Raw genomic sequence first — 23,211 nt, forward strand, 5'->3', positions numbered from 1 at the left:
GTAATGATTGACAGCTGTCCATCGCTGCAGTTCCATCCTGCAGCAGAAGAGGGCGGTGAAGGTGCTGTGAAAGCTGAAGGCTGCTCACTGTTTTGAGATCCAGTAGTGCTGAGCTCAGACTCACTGACGGGGCTGGAGATGAGGATGTTTCTGACGGATGCGTTCACTCGTGGGCTGCGGCTGGGCTGAGGGCTGGGTAACCGGGCGTATGAGCCCATCAGACTGAGACAGAGACTGGAATCAGGGGATCCTGGGATCTCGTCAGACGCCAGCTTCTCCATGCGCTGGTTGAGCAGGCGGAGGGTCTCTCTCTTCAGAGAGCTGCTGGGACTGAGCGTCTGCTTCTGGGCTGGAGCTGTGCTCGGCCTCACGCTGGTTCTGATGGAGCACATCGGACTCGTTTTGGACCTGAGAGTCAGAGAGGAGTCTGATGTGGGCGTCTCTGCACTGTCCGGCTTCTTCTGCACCTCCAGGAACAGAAAATAGACTTTTATTTTCTACAGAAGCTAGACATAGATGTGCACCAGCAGAGTAAGCCTGAAGAGGGCGACTCTCACTCATTCTGTACGAGTGTGTGTGTGTGTGTGTGTGTGTGTGTGTGTGTGTCTGTGTGTGTGTGTGTGTCTGTGTGTGTGTGTGTGTGTGTGTGTGTGTCTGTGAGTGTGTGTGTGTGTGTGTGTGTGTGAAGTTGGATTCAACTTCATGCATTTTATTTATAAAGACTAAGATGGCGATCAGTGAATTAAATTAGAATAATTATATGATTATTCAAAGTACTTCATAAGAGACCAAAGATCTCAGACCAAATGTGAACATTTTCTCTTTCTTTCTGGACAGCAGTGAAACTGACCTGGATGTTGTTGAGGATGTCATGCACTCGCTCCAGAAGAGCATCTGTGTGTCTCGTCTGTCTCCTCCTGTCTCTCTCCAGCGCTGTCTGTCTGTCCTGAGCCATCTGAACACGCAGCGCTTCACTCAGCTACACACACACACACACACACAGGAACACACACACACACACACAAACACACACACACACACACAAACACACACACACACACACATAAAATATTATTTAGAAAAGATTTAGTTTCTATTAAGTCACATTTTTCTTCCCATTACAGTATTCTACTGTTAGATTTATTACTTATTTCTTATGTATTTTACCTATTTTATTTATTTAAATCTAATTCTTATTTACTTTAATTTTATTTTTATTTATTTCTGTTTTTATTTTATTTTATTTATTAATTGTTCCTCTATACATTAGTAGATTCATTATTATTTATTAAAATGTCATTACTTCACCATTACATTATTTACGTTATGTATTTTTATGTTTCTATTCAAATCTAATTTTTATTTAATCTTATTTTATCTCTTTCCATTTTATTTATCAATTGTTCATATATACATTATGCATTATTATTTATTAATATGTCAGTACTTTACTATTATATTATTTATTATTTCTATTTGTATTTATTTTAATCAAATTTTTATTTACTTCAATCTTTAATTTGTATTATTTATTTTATGTATTAATTGTTCATCTATATACTATTATGTGGATAATTATTTATTAATATGTAAGTACCACACTGCTAGATTATTTATTTACTTTATTTTACATTTACATTTATTCATTTAGCAGACGCTTTTATTCAAAGCGACTTACAAATGTGGACAGTGGAAGCAATCAAAAACAACAAAAAGAGCAATGATATATAAGTGCTATAACAAGTTTCAGTTAGCTTAACACAGTACATGTAATCTTATTTTAGTATTTATTCCTTATTTGTTACATATTTTATTTGATGTATTAATTGTTCAACTAAATATTACTAAATGCATTTTTAATAATATTAATATTTCAGTACACACAAAGTTTTATTATTTACTTGTTTATCCATTTTAATCAGATGTTATTATGTATTCCTTATTCCTCACCAGCGGCTTTAAGAGTGTCCTGCCGCGGAAGTGAATGTGGGACAGCGCCCTCTGCGGCCGCGGCGAGGTACTGCAGGCAGGCGGCAGCAGCGCGTTCAATGTCCTGCTGTAAAACTGCTCATAACTCTCCATTTATCTCGATAATCTACTCCAAACAGAGATAAAAAGACACCGAGTTACTGAAGCGGACTTAACTAAGGTTTAATCTACTAGTCTGCATGTCTGCCATTGACGCTACAGTATGTTTTCGCCCCATGAAGACATTTTAATCACTCACCGCTGTACAGCCGGAGTCTCTGTTAAATAACTTCAACCAAATAGCTTTTGTCTATCAGATATATTTAATTATTACGACAGTTTGCAGAGTTTGTATTGTTTATGCTTTCGCGCAGCACAGCGGTTAGAGACGCGTTGCATAGCAACCGCGGGAAGCCCCGCCTCCTGTGACCACTCCTGTCTGGTCACGTGTTCAGCCGGTGGGTGGTGACGTCAGTGACCAGTGCAGTTATCAGGCGGCGGATGGTGAGCGCGCACGCAGACGCACAGCAGGATCAGAGAGACGCCGTCGCCGCTGATGAGGATGACGATGATGATGATGGAGATGCAGTGTAATAACAATAATAACGGATATGGACTGGAAGAGTACATGATCCAGGAGGATGAGTGGGACCGAGACATGCTGCTCGACCCCGCCTGGGAGAAACAGCAGAGGAAGGTTATTATAATAATAATAATATTTATATTTATAGTGCAAACGGAGTGAATGATTTACAAAAATAACAGAAACAAAATGTGCAAAATAAAATACATGTACAGACTAAAGAAATTTAACAAGCAAATTGAAAATAGTAGTCAAGTCGTATTTCGATACAATTTAACCATTATATTATATTTAATTATATACATTATAATTTATAACCATTTGAAAATATTTAAAGGAGCACTGTAAAAGAGTTAAGAAGCTTAAGATGATAAAAATAATTAAAAAAAAATGTTTAAATAATTAGTAGTGCAGAGATAAAAGTACAGGTGTATTTATACAGCTCAATAAAAGAAAATAAATTTAACAAATAACAAAATAAATAAAACGAGAAAACAGCAAGTTGAGTTTATTTATACAGATGTATACAGAGCGCGTGTGTGTGCATGTGTGTGTGTGTGTGTGTGTGTGTGGGTGAAAGTGTGTGTGCGTGTGTGTGTGTGTGTGTGTGTGTGTGTAAGTGTGTGTGTGTGTGTGTGTGTGTGAGTGAAAGTGGGTGTGTGTGTGTGTGTGTATGTGTGTGTAAGTGTGTGTGTGCGTGTATGTGTGTGTGTGTGTATGCGTGTGTGTGTGCGTATGCATGTGTGTGTGTGTGTGTGGCATGAGTTCTGTAGACAGATGATGGTGATGCTCTAATTTTATCTGTGTAACAGTGGTTCTCTAATCCTCGTCCTTCAAGCTGAATTCACACCTGAACTTTCCTCTTGGAGGAGCGTCCGTCCTTCTTTACATCTTCACACATGAAATCATTCCTCATCATGAGTTCAGTCACTGTCTGACCGATATGGCCTTCTGTTTTGGTGGTTTTTGTTGGTCAGCATTCAAAGAGAAACACAAGCGTCTTGTAGCGTTGAATGTTCTGCAGATCATTGTAAAACTCTATTTTTATACCTGAGTCACAAAGAAAATCCTCTGAGACCACAGCGTGAAATCAAAGACAGATGAGTTCATGAGCGCAGTGTGATGAAATGTGACATGTGTTTGTCTGTCGTTGTGTCTGTGTTCATGAGTGAGACTCAAGCATCCTTCGGGTTTCCTGCAGTTTTAGAAACTCACAATAACTCCGAATGTGAATTAAAAGTGATCAGACAAATGACCTGCTTGATTATCATGGACCCACTGTCATAAAAAAAAAGTAAAATATCTATAAAGAAAAATGCAATGGAAAGTGGACTAGTATTTATTATTTTTTTATATATTATATATTTACTGTGTGTATACTGTTTTAATTATATATATATATATATATATATATATATATATATATATAAATGCATTTTTTTAATATATGTATTTTAAATATTTGTAAAAAGAATGCAATGCAAAGTGGACTTTTTATATATATTTTTTATTTAATTTATTATGTGTAAAAAGTAGGTGAAACAAAATATTAAAAAAGATATAAAAAGCAAATATTTTAATATTTTAAAATTATTTAAAATATTTATACAAACAACTCAATGGACTATAATTTAAAAAGTACTTTTTTATGCTAATATTTTTATATTATTATTATTAATTATTATTATATCGTGTATTATTAATTAATTAGTTTACTTATTTAATTATTAATCATACTTATATTTTTAATTAAATATGTATAGAAAAGTAGGCAACACTAAATATAAAAAAATATAAAATGCAAATATTATAGTATTTAAAATATATTTAAAAATATTGCAATGGAAGGTGCTCTCTCATTTATATTTAAATATATTATATATTTTTAATTTAATAAAATATATATAAAAAGTTGGCCAAAAATGTTAAATGCAACTAATTTAATATTTAAAATGTGTTAAATATATGAAAAGCTGTCATTATAGGACCATCCTCCTCATCGTCTGTTTGCTCTGTAGAGTTCATTCAGACTCAAACCAGATAAAAACAGCCAATGCGTTTGTCATTTTGTGTTTCGATGCGTTCTTGCTGTGTCTGAGAAAGCATGCAGTTTGTGTGAGTCGAGCCGCTCGTTCTGTCCTTGTGTGTGTCCTCGGCTCATCAGCTGTGTTTCTGGATGTGACGTGTGTCTTTGTGCATGTGATTTATCTCTCTTTGAACCCACGGCTGAAATGCAGCACTGATGCCAAACTGTGGCTGTCATCGGCTCTCTCTGGCATGTGTGCTTCACTTTATATGTTCAGGACACGTGTGATTTATGAGGAACAGAGCCGCTGTCATTGACACGACGGACATTCTGACGCACAGACGTGCTTTTGTTTTGATCTCAACCTGTAGCCAAATAGTTATTCACTCACTGTTTTAGACTGCTTTTGTTTGAGGTGGAGAACATCCTCCAAAAGAAGCTGCAAAATCACATTCAGATATGAAATGCACACTTTACACCAGCAACCCATCATGATAAAGTCAATAAATGTGGTGGAGAAACTCAGAAATTGTTAGTAAATTACTACTCAGAAACAGCGAGTGACACATTCAATTAAATATGAAAATCTGAGGTAGAAAAACAAAACAAAAAATATTGTATTTTCTCATAAAATGTTTTCTCAAATTTTTTTTTTAATATTTATAAAAAATAATGCAATGGAATATGGGATATTGTTTATATATATTCTTATATATTATATATTTGTACATAATTAAATTAAATGTATATAAAAAAGTTGGCAAATCAATCCAAAAAATATAACATGCATATATATATATATATATAAATGCAAACATATATTTAAAATATACATAAAAAACAATGTGGACTATCATTTATACTTTATATATACATATACATATAAAAGAGAAAGTAAAAAAACAACTTTAATATTAATTTTATATATATATATACATAAACAATCAATGCAATGAAACATGGACTGATATCTAACTTCATATATATATAATTGAATTAAGCAATTAAAAGGTAACAAAGCAAAATATAAAATTGGAATAATTTATTCTAATTTAAAATAATTACATTCTGATTTTCAAATAATTTAATTTTAATTCTACTGTGTAATTTACAATATAATTTTTTTTTTTTTTTAAATTCACATTAAAAAATGTGTGCAAAATGTTGTTGAAAGCCAACAGTTGTTTACAGTAATGCACGTACAGCTGGTCAAAGCATTCAAAAGCAGAACATCTTTACATGAGTTTTTCAGTCTGTAAAGTGTCTAAATCATCTCTGAACGCTGAATGTTAGTTTTTTACAGAATTTGTTGTTGCGGAACACAAATGTTACTTTGAAACACTTCAGAATTATTCCGAATAAATGAAAGAATGTGGAGTAAACACTACAGTGTGTGTGTGTGTGTGTGTGTCAGACGTTCACAGCCTGGTGTAACTCTCACCTGAGGAAAGCAGGAACGCAGATCGAGAACATCGAGGAGGATCTGAGGAACGGGCTGAAGCTGATGCTGCTGCTGGAGGTCATCTCAGGTACATCTGTGCTCCTCAGGAGGACATCTGCAGCTTCCTCTGTCTCTCGCTGACCGCTTGTGTCCCTCCAGGTGAGAGGCTTCCCAGACCGGACAGAGGAAAGATGCGCTTCCACAAGATCGCCAATGTGAACAAAGCTCTGGACTACATCACCAGTAAAGGAGTGAAGCTGGTGTCCATCGGCGCCGAGGGTGAGAGAGTTTGAGTTTTAAGGGTTCGACTGCTTTAAACTCGTAGGCCTCTCACAGCTGCATCATTATTTGGTCATGATTATATGAAAGAACTGCAATCATTGTGCACTTTAAATCTGGATCAGCAGGCTGTGAATCTCAAAATCAATTTGATTCAATATTCATAGGTTTTTGATTCAGTTCAGGAGTGATTTTTGCAAACTCAAAGTGATTCAGAGTGAGATTCAGTTCAATCCCAATTCAATTATTGATTTGATTCTGTTTTTTTCTGATGATTTGATTCTGTATTCATAGGATCAGACATGTTTCTTCTAATGTGTCTGATCATAATTACAACATGTTTACTAGTTTGACTCTCGTGAAAATATTAAACGGTAGAATACAATTTCTGAATGGCTAAATATTACCAAATTATAATAATATAAAAAATAATTCAATATAATAAATTATAAATAATAAATTATAATAATATAAAAAATGATTAAATTAAATAATTAATAAATATAAAAAAATATGTATTTTTTACTTTGTTTTTAAATCAGAGCAGCATAATATTGATTATTATTTGAAATATGATATATTTTGAATGAGCTAGTAATTTGTGTCATGTGCTTTATTTATTTAATTTATTTATTTAAAAAAAAAAAATATCAAGGAATAATAATAATCAATATTACTGTATGTTTTCCACAATGCAATGCAATGTAAAGTGGACTTGAAAAGTGTTATATATATATATATATATATATTAGTACAGACCAAAAGTTTGGAAACATTACTATTTTTAATGTTTTTAAAGAAGTTTCTTCTGCTCATCAAGCCTGCATTTATTTGATCAAAAATACAGAAAAAACAGTAATATTGTGATATATTATTACAACTTAAAATAATAGTTGTTAAATTTATTATACTTTAAATGATCATTTATTTCTGTGATGCAAAGCTGAATTTTTAGGATCATTATCACATGATCCTTTAGAAATCATTCTAATATGATGATTCATTATCAAAGTTGGAAACAGTTCTGCTGCTTCATGTTTGTTCAGAACATGTGATACTTTTTTAGGATACTTTGATGAATAAAAAAAAGAAACTATGTTTTTAAAATATAAATATTTAGTAATAACAATATACACTACTGGTCAGTAATCTGGGGTCAGTAATTTTCTTTTTCTATCTTTTTTTTTTAAATAAAATCAATACTTTTATTCAGCAAGGATGTGTTAAATTGATAAGAAGTGATAGTAAAGAAAATATATTATTAGAAAAAAAAATTATTTTGAATAAATGCAGTTCTTTTTAACCTTTTATTGATCAAATATATGAGACAGCAGAACTGTTTCCAACACTCATAATAAATCAGAATATTAGAATGATTTCTAGATGATCATGTGATCGACTGATGTTACATGTGACACTGAAGCTGGAGGAATGATGCTGAAAATTCAGCTTTGCATCACAGGAATAAATTATTTTTTTAAAGTATATTCAAATAGAAAACTATTATTTTAAGTTGTAATAATATTTCACAATATTACAGTTTTTTCTGTATTTTTGATCAAATAAATGCAGGCTTGATGAGCAGAAGAAACTTCTTTCAAAAACATGTAATGTCATTGCTCAGTTATTTGCATGAATGGAGCTGGTAAGATCATGAGCTCAAGCTGAAGCGTGTCTGTGGGATCCTCAGAGATCGTGGATGGGAATGTGAAGATGACTCTGGGAATGATCTGGACCATCATCCTGCGCTTCGCCATCCAGGACATCTCAGTGGAGGGTAACGAGAGATTCACACAGACCGATCGCACCAGACGAACACACTCCACGCATGTTTAACACTGATTCTCCGTCAGAAACCTCGGCTAAAGAAGGGCTCCTGCTGTGGTGTCAGAGGAAAACCGCTCCGTACAGGAACGTCAACGTGCAGAACTTCCACTGCAGGTACAGGACATGCACATCTGCTCTATTTCACATGCTTTACTGTCTCTCTATTAAGAGCTAAAGTCTGCTTTCGCTCCGTCAGCTGGAAGGATGGTCTGGCGTTCTGTGCACTCATTCACAGACACAGACCCGACCTGATCGACTACGCCAAACTCAAGAAGGTCTCTGCGTGCGTGTGTGTGTGTGTGTGTGTGTGTGTGTGTGTGTGTGTGTGTGTTAACTGACTCACCTTCTGTACGGAGTCTCTCACACAAACCACTGAACACATGCAGCGCTCTTTAAGGATTTAACGCAGTGTTGTTTTAGTATTGTTTTACTAATATTTTGAATGAGCTTTTATTTGTTTACTTTCAGTTTTTTATTTCATTTTGCTTTTAGTAAATTCTTTTATAATATTGTCGTGCATCTGTTATTCTTCTTATTATTACTTTTTTCATTGTTTAAAAATAGCTATTTAGGTTTAATTGATTTTTTATTTAAGAATTAGTTTTAGTTCAATTTCTTTCTTTGTTGATTTCTTTCTCTTTTATTTATTTATTGTTAAATTTATAATTTTTGTATTTTATTTTTTCATTTTATTTGCATTCATTTTAGGGTTTTGCCTGAAATAAGTTTTCATCTAAAATGTATATTTTATTTCAGCTGTTTTTCAGTGAATAAAAAAGTTTTAATAGTTTCATATACTATTATATTTTTATTAATAGTTTGAATTAGCATTTATGCTTATACTTTCAGTTTTCATTTTAATTTTTATATTAGTTAAATTTGTAATAATATTGGCGTGCATCTTTTATATTTATTATTATAACTTTTTTCATTTTTAAAATATTACTATTTAGGTTTAATTTACTTTTTATTCTTTCTTTCTTTCTCTTTTGTTTCTTTATTATTTAATGCTTTTTTTAAAATATTTTTTTTCATCTAATATTTATATTTTATTTCAGCTTTATTTCAAGGAATTTAAATCATATACTTTCATATACTATTATATTTTTTATTAATAATTTGAATTAGTGTTTATGTTTATACTTTCTGTTTTCATTTTAATTTTAGTTAAATGTTTTATATATTTTTTTTTATATACTGCTGTTTAAGATTAATTTATTTTTACGTCAGTATTAATTTAATTGTTTAATTAATTTTATTTCCAGTAATTTTAGTGCATTGACTTAAACTGATTTAAATCCTGATTTAAATAATTTTTCATCTATTATCTATATTTTATTTTATTTCAGATTTATTTCAATTGACTAAATTATTTAGATAGTTTTAGTTAAGGCTAATAACCCTGGTTTTAGGATGCCGTTTATATTCTTATTACTGATCATATTGAAGTGTGAGACGAGACGGTGTTAAATCCACAGATGAATGCATTGGTTGGATAAATCATTTCAACTAGTGCTTTGACAAAAATAAAGGCTTCACATTTCTGATTTGAAAATCTCCTGCTCCTCAGACTCTAATGCACATTATTTGAGGGTTGAGAACTTTCTCCCAGGTGGTTTTGCTGAAGATTGAGAGATGATGCTCTGATTATGGAGCTGATCGTCCTCTTTGCTCTGAATGATGCGAGTCACTTGATCCTGAACTGAAGGCTTTAACAGGGCGTCTTGAATGACCGGTCAGGATTTAACGGTATCCCTCACACTGACCGGTAATCCTGAAGACCGCGTCTGAAACCAGAACTGGTTAACAGTCAATCCACAGACCGCATGAGAGCATCATGATCTAATTTCAACCAGGGTTGCCAGGTCTGCGGAAAAAAACCCCAGGCTGATTCAAAACTATATCCCAATAGCAATTTTCCAGTGGTTCTGGTCCTTTTGTCAGAGGTGTGTGTGTGTGTGGGGGGGGTGGGGGGGTTGTTTTAACCCTCGGACTAGTATCTAACAACAGTTCAAAGTAAAACAGTATCCCACTTTTGCTGTAAAACTACGGACCTGGCAACCCTGGTCTCAGCCAAAGACCGTGATATTTAAGCATCATTGAGACTATACGTTTTTGTGAATATTTTTAATTTTGTATTTTTTACATTTTTTTATTTTTATGATTTCATTCACAATTATATACAAAGATACAATTCAATTACATTTGTACTTTTTTTTCTTTTTCGTTTTAGTTATTTTAGTACATCAAGTTAATGAAACAATATTGCACTGGCAGCTATCTGAAATGATTTTCAAATATTTTGTTTATATTTTAACATTTTTTACATTTCCAGTAACACAGTAGTATAGTTAACTCTGGGTTTAGTTAACTACACTAACCCTCTCAGAGGCATGTGTTTGTACAGATGTAGTGCTGTAATTAATTCAGACGAGAGTGTTTGATTGCTCTGGTCTTCTCTGTGCAGGACGATCATCTCGGGAATCTCAGTCTGGCTTTAGAAATTGCAGAGAAACACTTGGACATCCCCAAAATGCTGGACCCTGAAGGTAATCATGAGCTCTGATCGCTCAGCGGTTGGGACAAGAAGACAGATGCTAATATTAAATTAAAGCATTTATTATAAACACAGACGCTCATATTTAATAAATATAGAAATTTTTTATTAATAGTATTTTTTGCATCTTTTGGATGCCATTGTTGCCGTTTTAGTATCATTAATATATTATTATAGTTTTTGTTAATACTTTTAATTAGATTTTATTTTACATATTTATTTTTAATTAAAGTTTTAGTAATTTTGTAGTTTTTTTGTCATTTTTAATAGTTATTTTTACATATATATATATATAAATCTAAATAGTTTAAATTTTTATTTATTAGTTTTAGTTTATTTAATTTGAGTTATTTAAGCACTTCAAGTCAAACTTTAAATTAAATAAAATTAAATAAAATCTGAAATAAAATAAGTGTAAGTTTTTTTATTTTTTTTATTTCAGTAAATATTTGTTTAAAATAATGACTTTTATGCTTTTTAATTTTAGTTAATGAAAATAACCCTCTTTCAGGTTTTAGGAATATTTTTTATTAAATATTTAATGTTCTATTATATATTAAATATATATATTTTTAAATATTAAAATATTTTAAAAATTAAAGATTCCCCTTTGTACTAATTTTCTTTAAATTTTCATCAAATGTTTTGCTAAAATATTAATATTTTTAAATATACATTTTAGTCATTTTGTTGTGTGTTTTTGTCATGTTTATTAGTTTGTTTATTACTAAATTGTATTATTTGAAAATGTATTTTAGTTTTAGTTAACAACAATAACCCTGGTTGCATTGTTGATGCATTAATATTGAATATGCAACAGCAGCTTTGTGATAAATATATAAATAATCATGTATGTAAAGATTTTAAATGCATGTTCTAAAAGTGCACGTGTCACGTGACTGCTGTATTATTATACAACAATACCGTCGTGCTTAACTCAGGAACAGATTTAGTGAACACAGTTGTCTGCGTGTCGTGTTACTATCATGCACCTCATGACCTGACGGCCTTCAGCAGTCCATCCCAGAATGCAATGCAAATATTCCCCTCTGATGTGTGTGCAATGGTGGACTCACTTAGATCATGGTGTTTAAGGTTAAGCAGTGTTTGAAGCATACGTCGCAGTGTTTGTTGTTGTGTATATCTCTCTCTGTGCTCCAGACATCATTAACACCCCGAAGCCTGACGAGCGCGCCATCATGACCTATGTGTCCTGCTTCTATCACGCGTTTGCTGGAGCAGAACAGGTACTTCTGCACTAACTGTAAGCTATGCATCTGATTAAAGAGAGACAGATGCATCATGGGGAATTTCAAAGGCAGTACAGACGTCATGTGACATCTGTGTGTGTTTATAGGCAGAAACGGCGGCTAACAGGATCTGTAAAGTGCTTGGAGTGAATCAGGAAAACGAGAAATTGATGGAGGAATATGAACGACTGGCCAGCGAGGTACAACAACTAGACCAAAACAGAAGAGACTTGTTCTAAAAACAATGCAAATCTTGCTGACCCCGAGCTTTTGAATGCTAGTGTATAAAAATGCAGTATATGTTTCTTTTGTCTCTTGCAGTTGCTGGAGTGGATCCATCGCACCACGCCGTGGCTGGAGAAACGTACCCCTGAGAACACAGTGGAGGCCATGAGACGCAAGCTGGAGGATTACAGAGACTACCGCCGCATTCACAAACCACCCAAAGTCCAGGAGAAATGTCAGCTGGAGATCAACTTCAACACACTGCAGACCAAACTCCACATCAGCCACAGACCTGCGTTCATGCCGTCCGAGGGGAAGATGGTGTCTGTAAGACACACACACACACACACAGGTCCTGTCATCAGCATGAGTTAACCCGTGTGTGTGTGTGTGTGTGTGTGCAGGACATCGCAGCGGCGTGGCAGGGTCTGGATCAGGCTGAGAAGGGTTATGAGGAGTGGCTGCTCACTGAGATCAGACGTCTGGAGCGTGTGGAGCATCTGGCTGAGAAGTTCCAGCAGAAAGCAGCAACACACGAGAGCTGGGCACAGGGTGAGATACACACACCGGCAACAAACACTTTTGAAGGAATAGTTCACCCAAAAATGAACATTGTGGACCACTCAAGAAAGTGTTTGGCATCATTTCTTCATGCACCACCTTTAAAAAATGTATGCACAAGCTTAACTCTGATGTAGGAGATAATGAAAATAATGATAATAATTAAATAAATATCTAATATATATATATATATATATATATATATAATTATTATTATTATTTTTATTTTTATTCATGTGATGTTTGCCTTATTTATTTATTTTTCGTATGGGGTTAATATAAAAGAATTACATATCAATATGAATATAAATATACATTCTTCTTTATTCCAAAAATAAATAAATAACAACTCAATTAAAATACTAAATACTAAATATATTAATCTTTATAAATTGCAAAATAGCAATAGCATCATCACACCTTGTGTAACTTCATGCACCATGTTGAAAGCTTCAATTAGAATATGGACGTGTAAGAGACAATGACATAATAATAATAATAATGCAATATAATAATAATAGTAATTATATTAATAGTAATATGATTTTTATGATGATTTTTTATAAATATTTTATTTTTACTATTTAATGAAAAAGTAATGTATTCTTGTTTTCCAAAAAGGTAACTAATTTAAACGCACAAGCAAGAATCAGATGTAAGAGATGATGACATAATAATAATCCTACATAATAATAAAGGAATAAAGATCTGATGTTTATAATGCTTAATTAATTTTATTTATTTATTTGCATGCATGCATGATGTAAATGATGGAAGAATTTTTATTTTGCCAGAACTCTTCTTTAAATTTGTCAGCAGAGCAACAGAGCATTAATGACCCAATGCAAAAAATGTTAAGAGCTCTGAGCTATGCATTGTGTGTGTGTGTGTGTGTGTGTGTGTGCCTGCATGTGTGTGTGTGTGTGTGTGTGTGTGTGTGCTCTGCAGGAAAGGATCAGCTGTTGACTCTGAAGGACTACGAGAGCGCGTCCCTGACGGAGTTAAGAGCACTGCTGCGGAAACATGAGGCGTTTGAGAGTGATCTGGCAGCACATCAGGACAGAGTGGAGCAGATTGCCGCTATAGCACAGGAACTCAAGTATGACCACTTCCTGTCTCCTCCTCGTGGTGTTACACTGCAGGTTTTGTACATGTTGCGGTCTGATTTTGACTGTCAGCTATTGCTTATAACATGCATTAAGGCAAGACACTACAGGCAAAACCTTTTTTTTTTTTCATTCACTGGTCCATTTTGCCTCCATAACATGTTATTACAGACTAGCCGAAAGAAAACATTCAAAAGAGTTTATTTTATTGCACTTTATCTATGCGCATCTGTAGATTTCAGTTATAATACATATCTTTAAAAAGTTTTTTCTCCACTTTGGCAGCACTAAAATACACCAAAACTTAGAGTTTTATTCCTGTCAGTATTCTGAAGGTTTTTACTGTGGGGTTTGTTCATATTTCATTCACATTGATTTATATGTCATTTTACTTCCAAAAACATATTGAAAATGCATTTTATTTCGGTCTGGTGATAGTATTTCCTGATTCATGGAGTAATTAAAAGAGAAATCCAAAATCCCCTCTGGAAAAACCTTTAGCTCTAATATGGCAACAAAATCAAACAGATATTTTGTAATTAGTCTTTATCCAGAGTTCTGAAAATGTATGCAAATGAATGCATATTTAATTAGATAATGCCTTTTTTTCATATTTAAACATAACATTTTAGAAAACTTGTTAAAAAAAAATTGTAATCTATTAATTAAACGATTATGCTTCCATAACATGTCTTATTACAGACTAGCATAAAGAAAACATCCAAAAGAGACTTTTAAGAGTTTATTTTATTGCACTTTATCTATTCGCATCTGTAGATTTCGGTTATAATACATATCTTTAAAAAGTTTTTTCTCCACTTTGGCAGCACTAAAATACACCAAAACTTAGAGTTTTATTCCTGTCAGTATTCTGAAGGTTTTTACTGTGGGGTTTGTTCATATTTCATTCACATTGATTTATATGTCATTTTACTTCCAAAAACATATTGAAAATGCATTTTATTTCGGTCTGGTGATAGTATTTCCTGATTCATGGAGTAATTAAAAGAGAAATCCAAAATCCCCTCTGGAAAAACCTTTAGCTCTGATATGGCAACAAAATCAAACAGATATTTTGTAATTAGTCTTTATCCAGAGTTCTGAAAATGTATGCAAATGAATGCATATTTAATTAGATAATGCCTTTTTTTCATATTTAAACATAACATTTTAGAAAACTTGTTAAAAAAAAATTGTAATCTATTAATTAAACGATTATGCTTCCATAACATGTCTTATTACAGACTAGCATAAAGAAAACATCCAAAAGAGACTTTTAAGAGTTTATTTTATTGCACTTTATCTATTCGCATCTGTAGATTTCGGTTATAATACATATCTTTAAAAAGTTTTTTCTCCACTTTGGCAGCACTAAAATACACCAAAACTTAGAGTTTTATTCCTGTCAGTATTCTGAAGGTTTTTACTGTGGGGTTTGTCCAAATTTCATTCACATTGATTTATATGTCATTTTACTTTGGTGAAAATGCATTTTATTTCGGTCTGTTGACAGTATTTCCTGATTTATGGAGTAATTAAAAGAGAAATGCAAAATACCCTCTGGAAAAACCTTTAGCTCTGATATGGCAACAAAATCAAACAGATTTTGTAATTATTCTTCATCCAGAGTTCTGAAAATGTATGCAAATGAATGCATATTTAATTAGATGGTGCCGTTTTTTTCATATTTAAACATAACATTTTAGAAAACTTGTAATAATTTTTTTAAATGTATTCATTAAATGTATATGCTTCCATAACATGTCTTATTTCAGACTAGTGGAAGAAAAACATCCATAATGCACATTCAAGAGCTTTTTTATTTCTAATTGCACTTTATCTATTTCCGTCTATAGATTTCAATTGCAATACATATCTTTAAAAGTTTTTTGTTTTCATTTCAGCAGCACTTAAATTCACCAAAACTTACAGTTTTATTCCTATCTATATTATGAAAGTTTTTACTGAGGGGTTTGTTCATCTATCATTTGCCTGGTTTAATACAGAATTTTATTTATAAAAACTATATTTGTGAAAATTATTTGTTTTCTGTCTGTTGAGAATATTTTCTGATTCATGACATAAAAAATCCCCTCGGTAAAAACCTTCAGCTCTAATATGGCAACAGAATGAAACAGATTTTGTTGCAATGTATGTAAATGTATGCAAATGAATGCATATTAAATTAGATAATGCCTTTTTTTCATATTTAAACATAACATTTTAGAAAACTTGTAAAAAAAAAATATCTAATCTATTAATTAAACGATTATGCTTCCATAACATGTCTTATTACAGACTAGCATAAAGAAAACATCCAAAAGAGACTTTTAAGAGTTTATTTTATTGCACTTTATCTATTCGCATCTGTAGATTTCGGTTATAATACATATCTTTAAAAAGTTTTTTCTCCACTTTGGCAGCACTAAAATACACCAAAACTTACAGTTTTATTCCTGTCAGTATTCTGAAGGTTTTTACTGTGGGGTTTGTCCAAATTTCATTCACATTGATTTATATGTCATTTTACTTCTAAAAACATGGTGAAAATGCATTTTATTTCGGTCTGTTGACAGTATTTCCTGATTTATGGAGTAATTAAAAGAGAAATCCAAAATACCCTCTGGAAAAACCTTCAGCTCTAATATGGCAACAAAATCAAACATAATTTTATAAATTTGGCTTCATCCAGTGTTTTGGAAATGTATGCAAATCAGTGCATTTTTAATACGATAACACATAATTTGCATATTTAATGTAATTTACATAGCATTTCAGAAAACTTGTAATACATTTTTTTGTACTCTATTATTTCAGTGTTTACACTGTTCACCTGTTGTGTCCTGACTCCCACTTGTGTTGATTTCTATAAAGAAACCACCTGAACATGTGTTTGGCGTTTTTCTCGAGATGCCGTGTGTGTTTAAAACAGCAGCAGTGTTGGGTTTCTATTGTTCTAAATGCAGTCGGACCAGCTGTCAGATTCCCTCTGTGACAATGAGTCAGTGTTGTACCGAGAAACACACACACACCTCGGTATATATTCAGCGCTCTATTTGTAGAAGCTGCGTTCAGTTGTTCATGTCAGTGCGTCAAAGTGACAGAGGCATCTGAACGCTTCCATCAGCTCCTCTGATCTGCTCTGAAACGCTGTCAACACCTCGATCAGAACAGGTGCCGCCGCCATCAGGAACATCATGAGCGTCTGTAGGAATCTTGTTAAATGTGTCCTAAGGGCACACTCCTAAAAGGATGCTCAGATTGACCGTTTGTCTTGATACACTTGATTCAGTCAGCTTTGCATTTCATTCTGCCAAAAGCAGCTCTAAGCATTCATAAATCAAAATACAATTACTGGACAAGCAAAATTATTTCAGATATTAAATCATTATTAAAAAGAAAAATAAATAAAAATAGGGTCAGAAAAGTAAAGTCTTCCCTTTGAATTAAGTTGCTTTTTCTTACCCCATTGGCAGATTTTAGTTGTTGTTTTAAACATCAACTTACTTCATTTTTATACACAAGACTAAAGTTTTACTTCTCAAGAAAATTTTCTAAATTATTTCAAAATGTTTAGATTTTTGCACTGGAAAGCATTACAAAAATACTAAGTAAGACAATCATTTTTTTTGCAAGATTATGCTGCAAAATTGCTTCTTAATTTTTTTTGTCTCGCATCTTTTGTCTCTTAATTTAACTTTTTGCCTTAAACATTTGCATTTTGCTGTCCTTTCTCAAAACAATCATATTTGAATTTTGTGAATCTTCCTTGTGATTTTTTTATGTAACTTTAGTGTAAGGATTCTTTTCAGTACATCTATTATGATCTTGTTGGATATCGTGACTTTGAGCAGAACTTTTCTGTGATCTATTGGAAAAAATGTCTTGCTATTGGACAGTTAAATTACAGAGTGTGCTTTGGGAGATTTAAACCCTAGAATATTATCTTCGGAGTGTTAAACCCTAATGCTGTCTAATATAAATGCAAATGTAAAGCACAATGCATTTGTAAGAGCTTATCTCTTTGTATTAGCCGTCGTGCATCTGAGCTGATGCTGCTCTCCACTGGAAACATGATGCACTGCAGGAGAGCTGGCGGTAAAGAAAAAGGACTTGAAATATATGAAATATTAATATGTGCATTTGTGTGTGTGTGTGGGCAGTGAACTGGACTATCACGCCGCTGCTGTCATTAATGAACGCTGTCAGTCGATCTGTGATCTTTGGGATCAACTGGGAACTCTGACCCAGAAACGCAGAGAAGCTCTGGAGGTGACAAACACACACACACACACACACACACATACATTACCAACCCTGCTGTTAGTAGCAAGGTTTACTATGATTATTCAGAGCTTATACTACCCCACAGTGGAATGTAAAATCACATTACATATGTAAATAAATATGCATATATGCAAATCATCGTATTTTAATAATTTCTGAAGATCATGTGACACTGGAGACTGGAGGAATGATGCTGAAAATACAGCGGAGCATCACAGAAATAAATTACACTTTAACAGATATACACATATAGAACAACTGTTTTACATTATAATAATATTTCACAATTTTACTGTTGTTTTTATTGTATTTTTTAGCAAATACATTGTTGATCAAAAGAGACTTTAAAAAAAAATATTTTTTTAAAAAACGTTTTACTATTAGTGTGTGTGTGTGTATAGTTGAATTATCTAATTAATATTTATAGTATATGAATAAATTATAAAACTATATATTATGATTATTTATAATAATATTATTGAAGCATGTATAATCTGATGTCCACCTGCTTCAAAAATAAAGTTATATTGAAATATCTGTGTGTGTGTGTTTATAAGAGGACGGAGAAGCTCCTGGAGACCATCGATCAGCTGTTTCTGGAGTTTGCGAAGAGATCGGCTCCGTTCAATAACTGGATGGAAGGAGCCATGGAGGATCTGCAGGACATGTTCATGGTTCACTCCGTAGACGAGGTTCAGGTGAGGAACTCTCGCTCTTCACTTCAACACGTGATGGAAGATTAAACACAGAAATTGACTTTGCTTTTACAAACTTCAGACTGAATTGAATTCCTAATGAAATCCTGGTCCTCACTGATCTTCTTGCATGAATAGGTCACATTGTATAAACTGTTTGATGCTGGCTTCATGACTCGGTGTGTGTGTGTGTGTGTAGAGTCTGATCTTGGCTCATGATCAGTTTAAGGCGACGCTGGCCGAGGCAGACAGCGAGCGTCAGGCTATTCTCAGCATCTATAACGAGGTGCAGAAGATCGCTCAGAGCTACGGGATCTCCAGCAAACTCAACAACATCTACTGTGACATCACACCCGCCATCATCAACCAGAAGTGGGAGAAGGTGTGTGTGTGTGTGTGTGTGTGTGCTAAAGTCGGTGAACAGCTGGATAATCTGGGAATTTACTGTAAATTGATTCCAGGTCTAGAAGTCTTGGACACAAATATCTGTACTAAATATGACATGCATATGTACATGTATGATGAATATAATTTCGGTAACACTTTACAACAAGGTTCCATTTGTTAGCTACATGAGTTCACACGAACTAACGGTGAAGTACTTTTTATTAATCTTAGTTAATGTTAGATTCAACATGCAGTAAGTAGTAACTAAACATGAACAGTTGTATTATTATTATAAAATTATGCTAACGAAGATTATTCATTCTGTAACAAACGCATTTCTTATTGTTAGATATATATATATATATATATATATAGTAACCGTGAAAATATAGAAATATACTAAATAAAAAAATTAACTTTCACCATTGATATACCATGAAATAAGTACTGTATATATATATAAATATATATATATACAAGACACTGTAATCACTGAGATGATATTTTCTTGCTTGTACTGTGTAGGTGAAGAAGTTGGTTCCTCAGAGAGACGGCGCTCTGCATGAAGAATTGTCCCGACAGCATGTGAACGAGAGATTCAGACGACAGTTTGCAGCACAAGCCAATGCCATCGGACCCTGGATACAGACACGCATGGAGGTCACACACACACACACACACACACACGTATCAAACACCAGATAACATGATTAAACAATGAGATTTGGCAGCTCAATCCAAGCAGGTTTTTGGTTTTTAACAGTAACTCTGTAATGCATGATAAGATAAGATAGCTGTGAGAGATGTGAATGAGTGATTTCTGTGCATGTATGTTTGGCAGGAGATCGCTCGCAGCTCGGTGGATCTGAGCGGCACACTGGAGGATCAGATGAACCAGCTGAAGCAGTACGAGCACAACATCATCAACTACAAGCCCAACATCGACCGGCTGGAGGGAGATCATCAGCTCATCCAGGAGTCACTCATCTTCGACAACAAGCACACCAACTACACCATGGAGGTACACACACACACACACACACACAGACACACTCACACTCACACACAAACACACACACACACACACACACTCACACACACACACTCACACACACACACTCAGTCTAACGCATGTCCCGTGTGCTGCAGCACATCCGTGTGGGATGGGAGTCACTGCTGACCACTGTCGCTCGCACCATCAACGAGATCGAGACACAGATCCTGATGCGCGACGCTAAAGGAATCAGCCAGAAGCAGCTCAACGACTTCAGATCCTCCTTCACACACTTCGACCGGGTGAAACACAGCAGACACAGCTTTACACTCATTGTGCTGTCATCCAGAAACTATTATACACACTAAAATATCTCCTATCACCAAGCTTTACAACAAATCAATCTCAAAAATTATTCTAGTGACACCTGCTGGCCAAAACGGTGTCAATGCAATCAAAACTTTTTTTTTTTTTTTATAAACCAACTGCAAACATTTGATTTAAAGTGTAATCTATTAAATGCAATTAACAAATCATCAAATAGAATCTTAGAATCTTAGAAATATGAAGTGTCTGTATAATATGGGTTGTTTAATGCATTCTTATTACTTTTAATGCAGGGCTTTGCCAAATATAAAGACAACTCTTCCTTTTTTATTATATTAATGTCTACAAATTGCTGGTTTCTGCAGAAGAAGAAGGGAGGCATGGAGACGGATGACTTCCGAGCCTGTCTGATCTCCATGGGCTATGATCTGGTAAAGAGCAGCAGTACAGCCGTGTCTCAGCTGTGTGTGTGTTTGAGCACATGCTGAGTGTTGTGTGTGTCTGCAGGGTGAAGCTGAGTTCGCTCGCATCATGTCTCTGGTGGATCCCGACGGCTCCGGTCTGGTGACGTTCCAGGCGTTCGTGGACTTCATGACGCGAGAGACCGGAGACACGGAGACTTCGGAGCAGGTCATCGCCTCCTTCAGGATCCTGGCTGCGGATAAAGTGAGATTCACACACATCTGAGCCCTGAACACACTCTTACATACCAAAGACTTATTTTGAACTGCATATTTTAGTATCTTTTTTTGTTGTTGTTGGGTATTTATTTTTCTTATTTAAAATTGAATTTCATTTAATTTAATCTTATTTTTATTTTATTTTAGCATGGCGTAGTTTATTTATGACTGTAATACACAATAATAATTTCAAAATGCATTTATTCAAATAGATTAGAATCAGCAGAAATATATTCATTGTGAAAACTATTAATTTATTAAGTTAAAAAGTATGAACATGGATAAAATACGGCTAGCTGTGGGACAAACAATATTCAGTTAGATAAAGAAATAAGATTGAAACTGTAGCTAAATGTTTCTCTCTCCCAAAAACATTCTTAAAAAAATGTTCTCTCTTCAAAAACATGTTTCTATATTCTTCTTTTTTCTCTCATCCAAAACCATTTTGTCTCTTTAAAAAAAAAAAAAGTTTTGTCTGTCTTAAAAAAATTATCTCTTCAAAAATATGTAAAAATTGTTATCTTTTTTTTTTTTCTCTCCAATTTTTTTACAACTTTTTTATTTGAAAACAATTCTCCTCTCTTTAAAATGTTTTTTCTATCTTCAACTTTTTCCTCATCCAAAACTTTTTATGCGTTTTTTTTCTGTCTTCAAAAATATCTAAACTTTATCTTTTAATTTAATTGTATTTATCCTTAAGATAAATTTTATCTTTATTTTTGTCGCTCTTTAATTTTTTTTTTTTATCTTATCCCAAAAAAAAAAAAAAAATCTTCAAAAACATTTTGCGCTTTTCAAAATGTTTTCTCTTATCAAAACTTTTTTCCACTATTCAATTTTTTCTCTCACAAAAAAAAAACTTTTTTTTTTCACTTTTTTTCTCTCTCTTCAGGAAATATACAAATAAATTTTAAAAGAGAAAAAAGTTGTTGGGAGAGAAAATAATTCAGTGACAGACCATGAACATCTTAGACTTCTTTAATACTGTAGCAGAATACTGACCTGTTCTGTTTCATGACTGATACATAATCCTCTCATTAAGTTTATGGGAAAACTGTGTAATCCAAATGCATGGAACTTTTGAGTGCAGATCAAACACATCGATCTTTAAATGACATCTAGATAATTGTTGATGATGTTCCTGAAGTGAGAGCATGAGCAGAGCTGTGGTGTGTTTGCAGCCGTATATTCTGGTGGATGAGCTGCAGCGAGAGCTTCCTCCGGAGCAGGCCGAGTACTGCATCTCCAGGATGCCTCCATATGAAGGACCTGACGGAGTCCCCGGAGCGCTGGACTACACCGCCTTCTCTACGGTGCTGTACGGCGAGAGCGACCTCTAGCTGACCTCTGCTGACCTGTAGCTGACCTCTAGTCATGTGTGTGTGACCTCACTGTCTGACAGCGGCCGTGATGATCTTTCATACCCCAGAACATTTGCTGAACATGAAAACGTGTGTTTCATTTCAAAATAAAGACTTTTAGCCATTGCATTTTGTGTTTGTATGAATTATACTTTACATTTTAAACTTTAAATTGAATGCAGATATTTATTTTGAAATATATATACATATATATAAACACACTTTATATGCTGATGATGTTCTGATTTGTGGATCTTCAGACTGCTGCAAAATTATAATGCACTTGTTAAAACAAAATAAAGTAAAATACTTATTAAATAATTATAATATAAATATTAATTTATTTAATATTAGTGCAAAATTGTGTAAAATATTAACAAATTATATTATATATATTTCTTTTCACATGGATAAAACAAATACAATTGATAAATATTACACAAAAACTAAAGAAATTTTACTGCCAACAATCTCAATATATATAAAATTTTATAATATATTTATATATATATATATAATTTAATAAAATATTTATATTCTGTCTCCATCTATCTGTAATACCTACGGTACATATATATTTTTATTTATTTATTTAATTAATGAATTTAGCAGCATTAGGGGGTAACATTGTATCAGACAAAAAACAAAACGCACACA

General features: G+C 33.4%; 2 protein-coding genes across 4 annotated transcripts in view; one reads left to right on the forward strand and one right to left on the reverse strand.

The window, feature by feature from the left end:
• LOC132121741 (uncharacterized) overlaps positions 1 to 2,383 on the reverse strand; it is a 5,923-nt gene extending 3,540 nt beyond the window's left edge. The window contains exons 1-4 of one of the 2 annotated variants that reach the window (XM_059531476.1): positions 2,228 to 2,383; positions 1,951 to 2,095; positions 851 to 979; positions 1 to 461 (exon numbers count right to left, since the gene is read on the reverse strand). The exon at positions 1 to 461 is cut by the window's left edge and continues 251 nt beyond it. In XM_059531476.1, the coding sequence (XP_059387459.1) occupies positions 1 to 461; positions 851 to 979; positions 1,951 to 2,082 (722 nt within the window). In that variant the 5' untranslated portion in view covers positions 2,083 to 2,095; positions 2,228 to 2,383. Of the gene's footprint in view, positions 468 to 850; positions 980 to 1,950; positions 2,096 to 2,227 lie in introns of both variants that reach the window. The other variant, XM_059531475.1, reaches the window with a different exon arrangement.
• An 82-nt stretch (positions 2,384 to 2,465) lies between these two features.
• Positions 2,466 to 22,683, forward strand: LOC132121740 (alpha-actinin-2-like). 2 transcript variants are annotated; one of them, XM_059531473.1, is made up of 21 exons: positions 2,466 to 2,665; positions 5,992 to 6,106; positions 6,178 to 6,297; positions 7,988 to 8,074; positions 8,151 to 8,238; positions 8,321 to 8,399; positions 10,592 to 10,673; positions 11,843 to 11,928; positions 12,039 to 12,131; positions 12,253 to 12,483; positions 12,561 to 12,708; positions 13,666 to 13,816; positions 17,987 to 18,095; positions 18,668 to 18,808; positions 19,005 to 19,187; positions 19,718 to 19,852; positions 20,034 to 20,213; positions 20,342 to 20,488; positions 20,879 to 20,944; positions 21,021 to 21,179; positions 22,375 to 22,683. In XM_059531473.1, exons 1-21 carry the CDS (start codon positions 2,525 to 2,527, stop codon positions 22,531 to 22,533), a joined length of 2,700 nt encoding a protein of 899 aa, XP_059387456.1. In that variant the 5' UTR covers positions 2,466 to 2,524; the 3' UTR covers positions 22,534 to 22,683. The 2 variants fall into 2 exon arrangements, with proteins under 2 accessions (XP_059387456.1, XP_059387457.1); XM_059531474.1 differs by lacking the exons at positions 2,466 to 2,665; positions 5,992 to 6,106; positions 6,178 to 6,297; positions 7,988 to 8,074; positions 8,321 to 8,399 and having other exon boundaries at positions 8,164 to 8,238.
• The last annotated feature ends 528 nt before the right edge of the window (positions 22,684 to 23,211 follow it).

Source organism: Carassius carassius, chromosome 39 (assembly GCF_963082965.1).
Source record: "Carassius carassius chromosome 39, fCarCar2.1, whole genome shotgun sequence".
Classification (NCBI taxonomy): domain Eukaryota; kingdom Metazoa; phylum Chordata; class Actinopteri; order Cypriniformes; family Cyprinidae; genus Carassius; species Carassius carassius.

Bases quoted from the DNA above. Each gene is read 5' to 3' on its own strand.
- LOC132121740 (XM_059531473.1), top strand. From the start codon at position 2,525: ATGAGGATGACGATGATGATGATGGAGATGCAGTGTAATAACAATAAT. The intron at 12,484-12,560 runs GTAAGACACACA...GTGTGTGTGCAG, and splicing joins CCGAGGGGAAGATGGTGTCT to GACATCGCAGCGGCGTGGCA. The intron at 20,489-20,878 runs GTGAAACACAGC...TGGTTTCTGCAG, and splicing joins CCTTCACACACTTCGACCGG to AAGAAGAAGGGAGGCATGGA.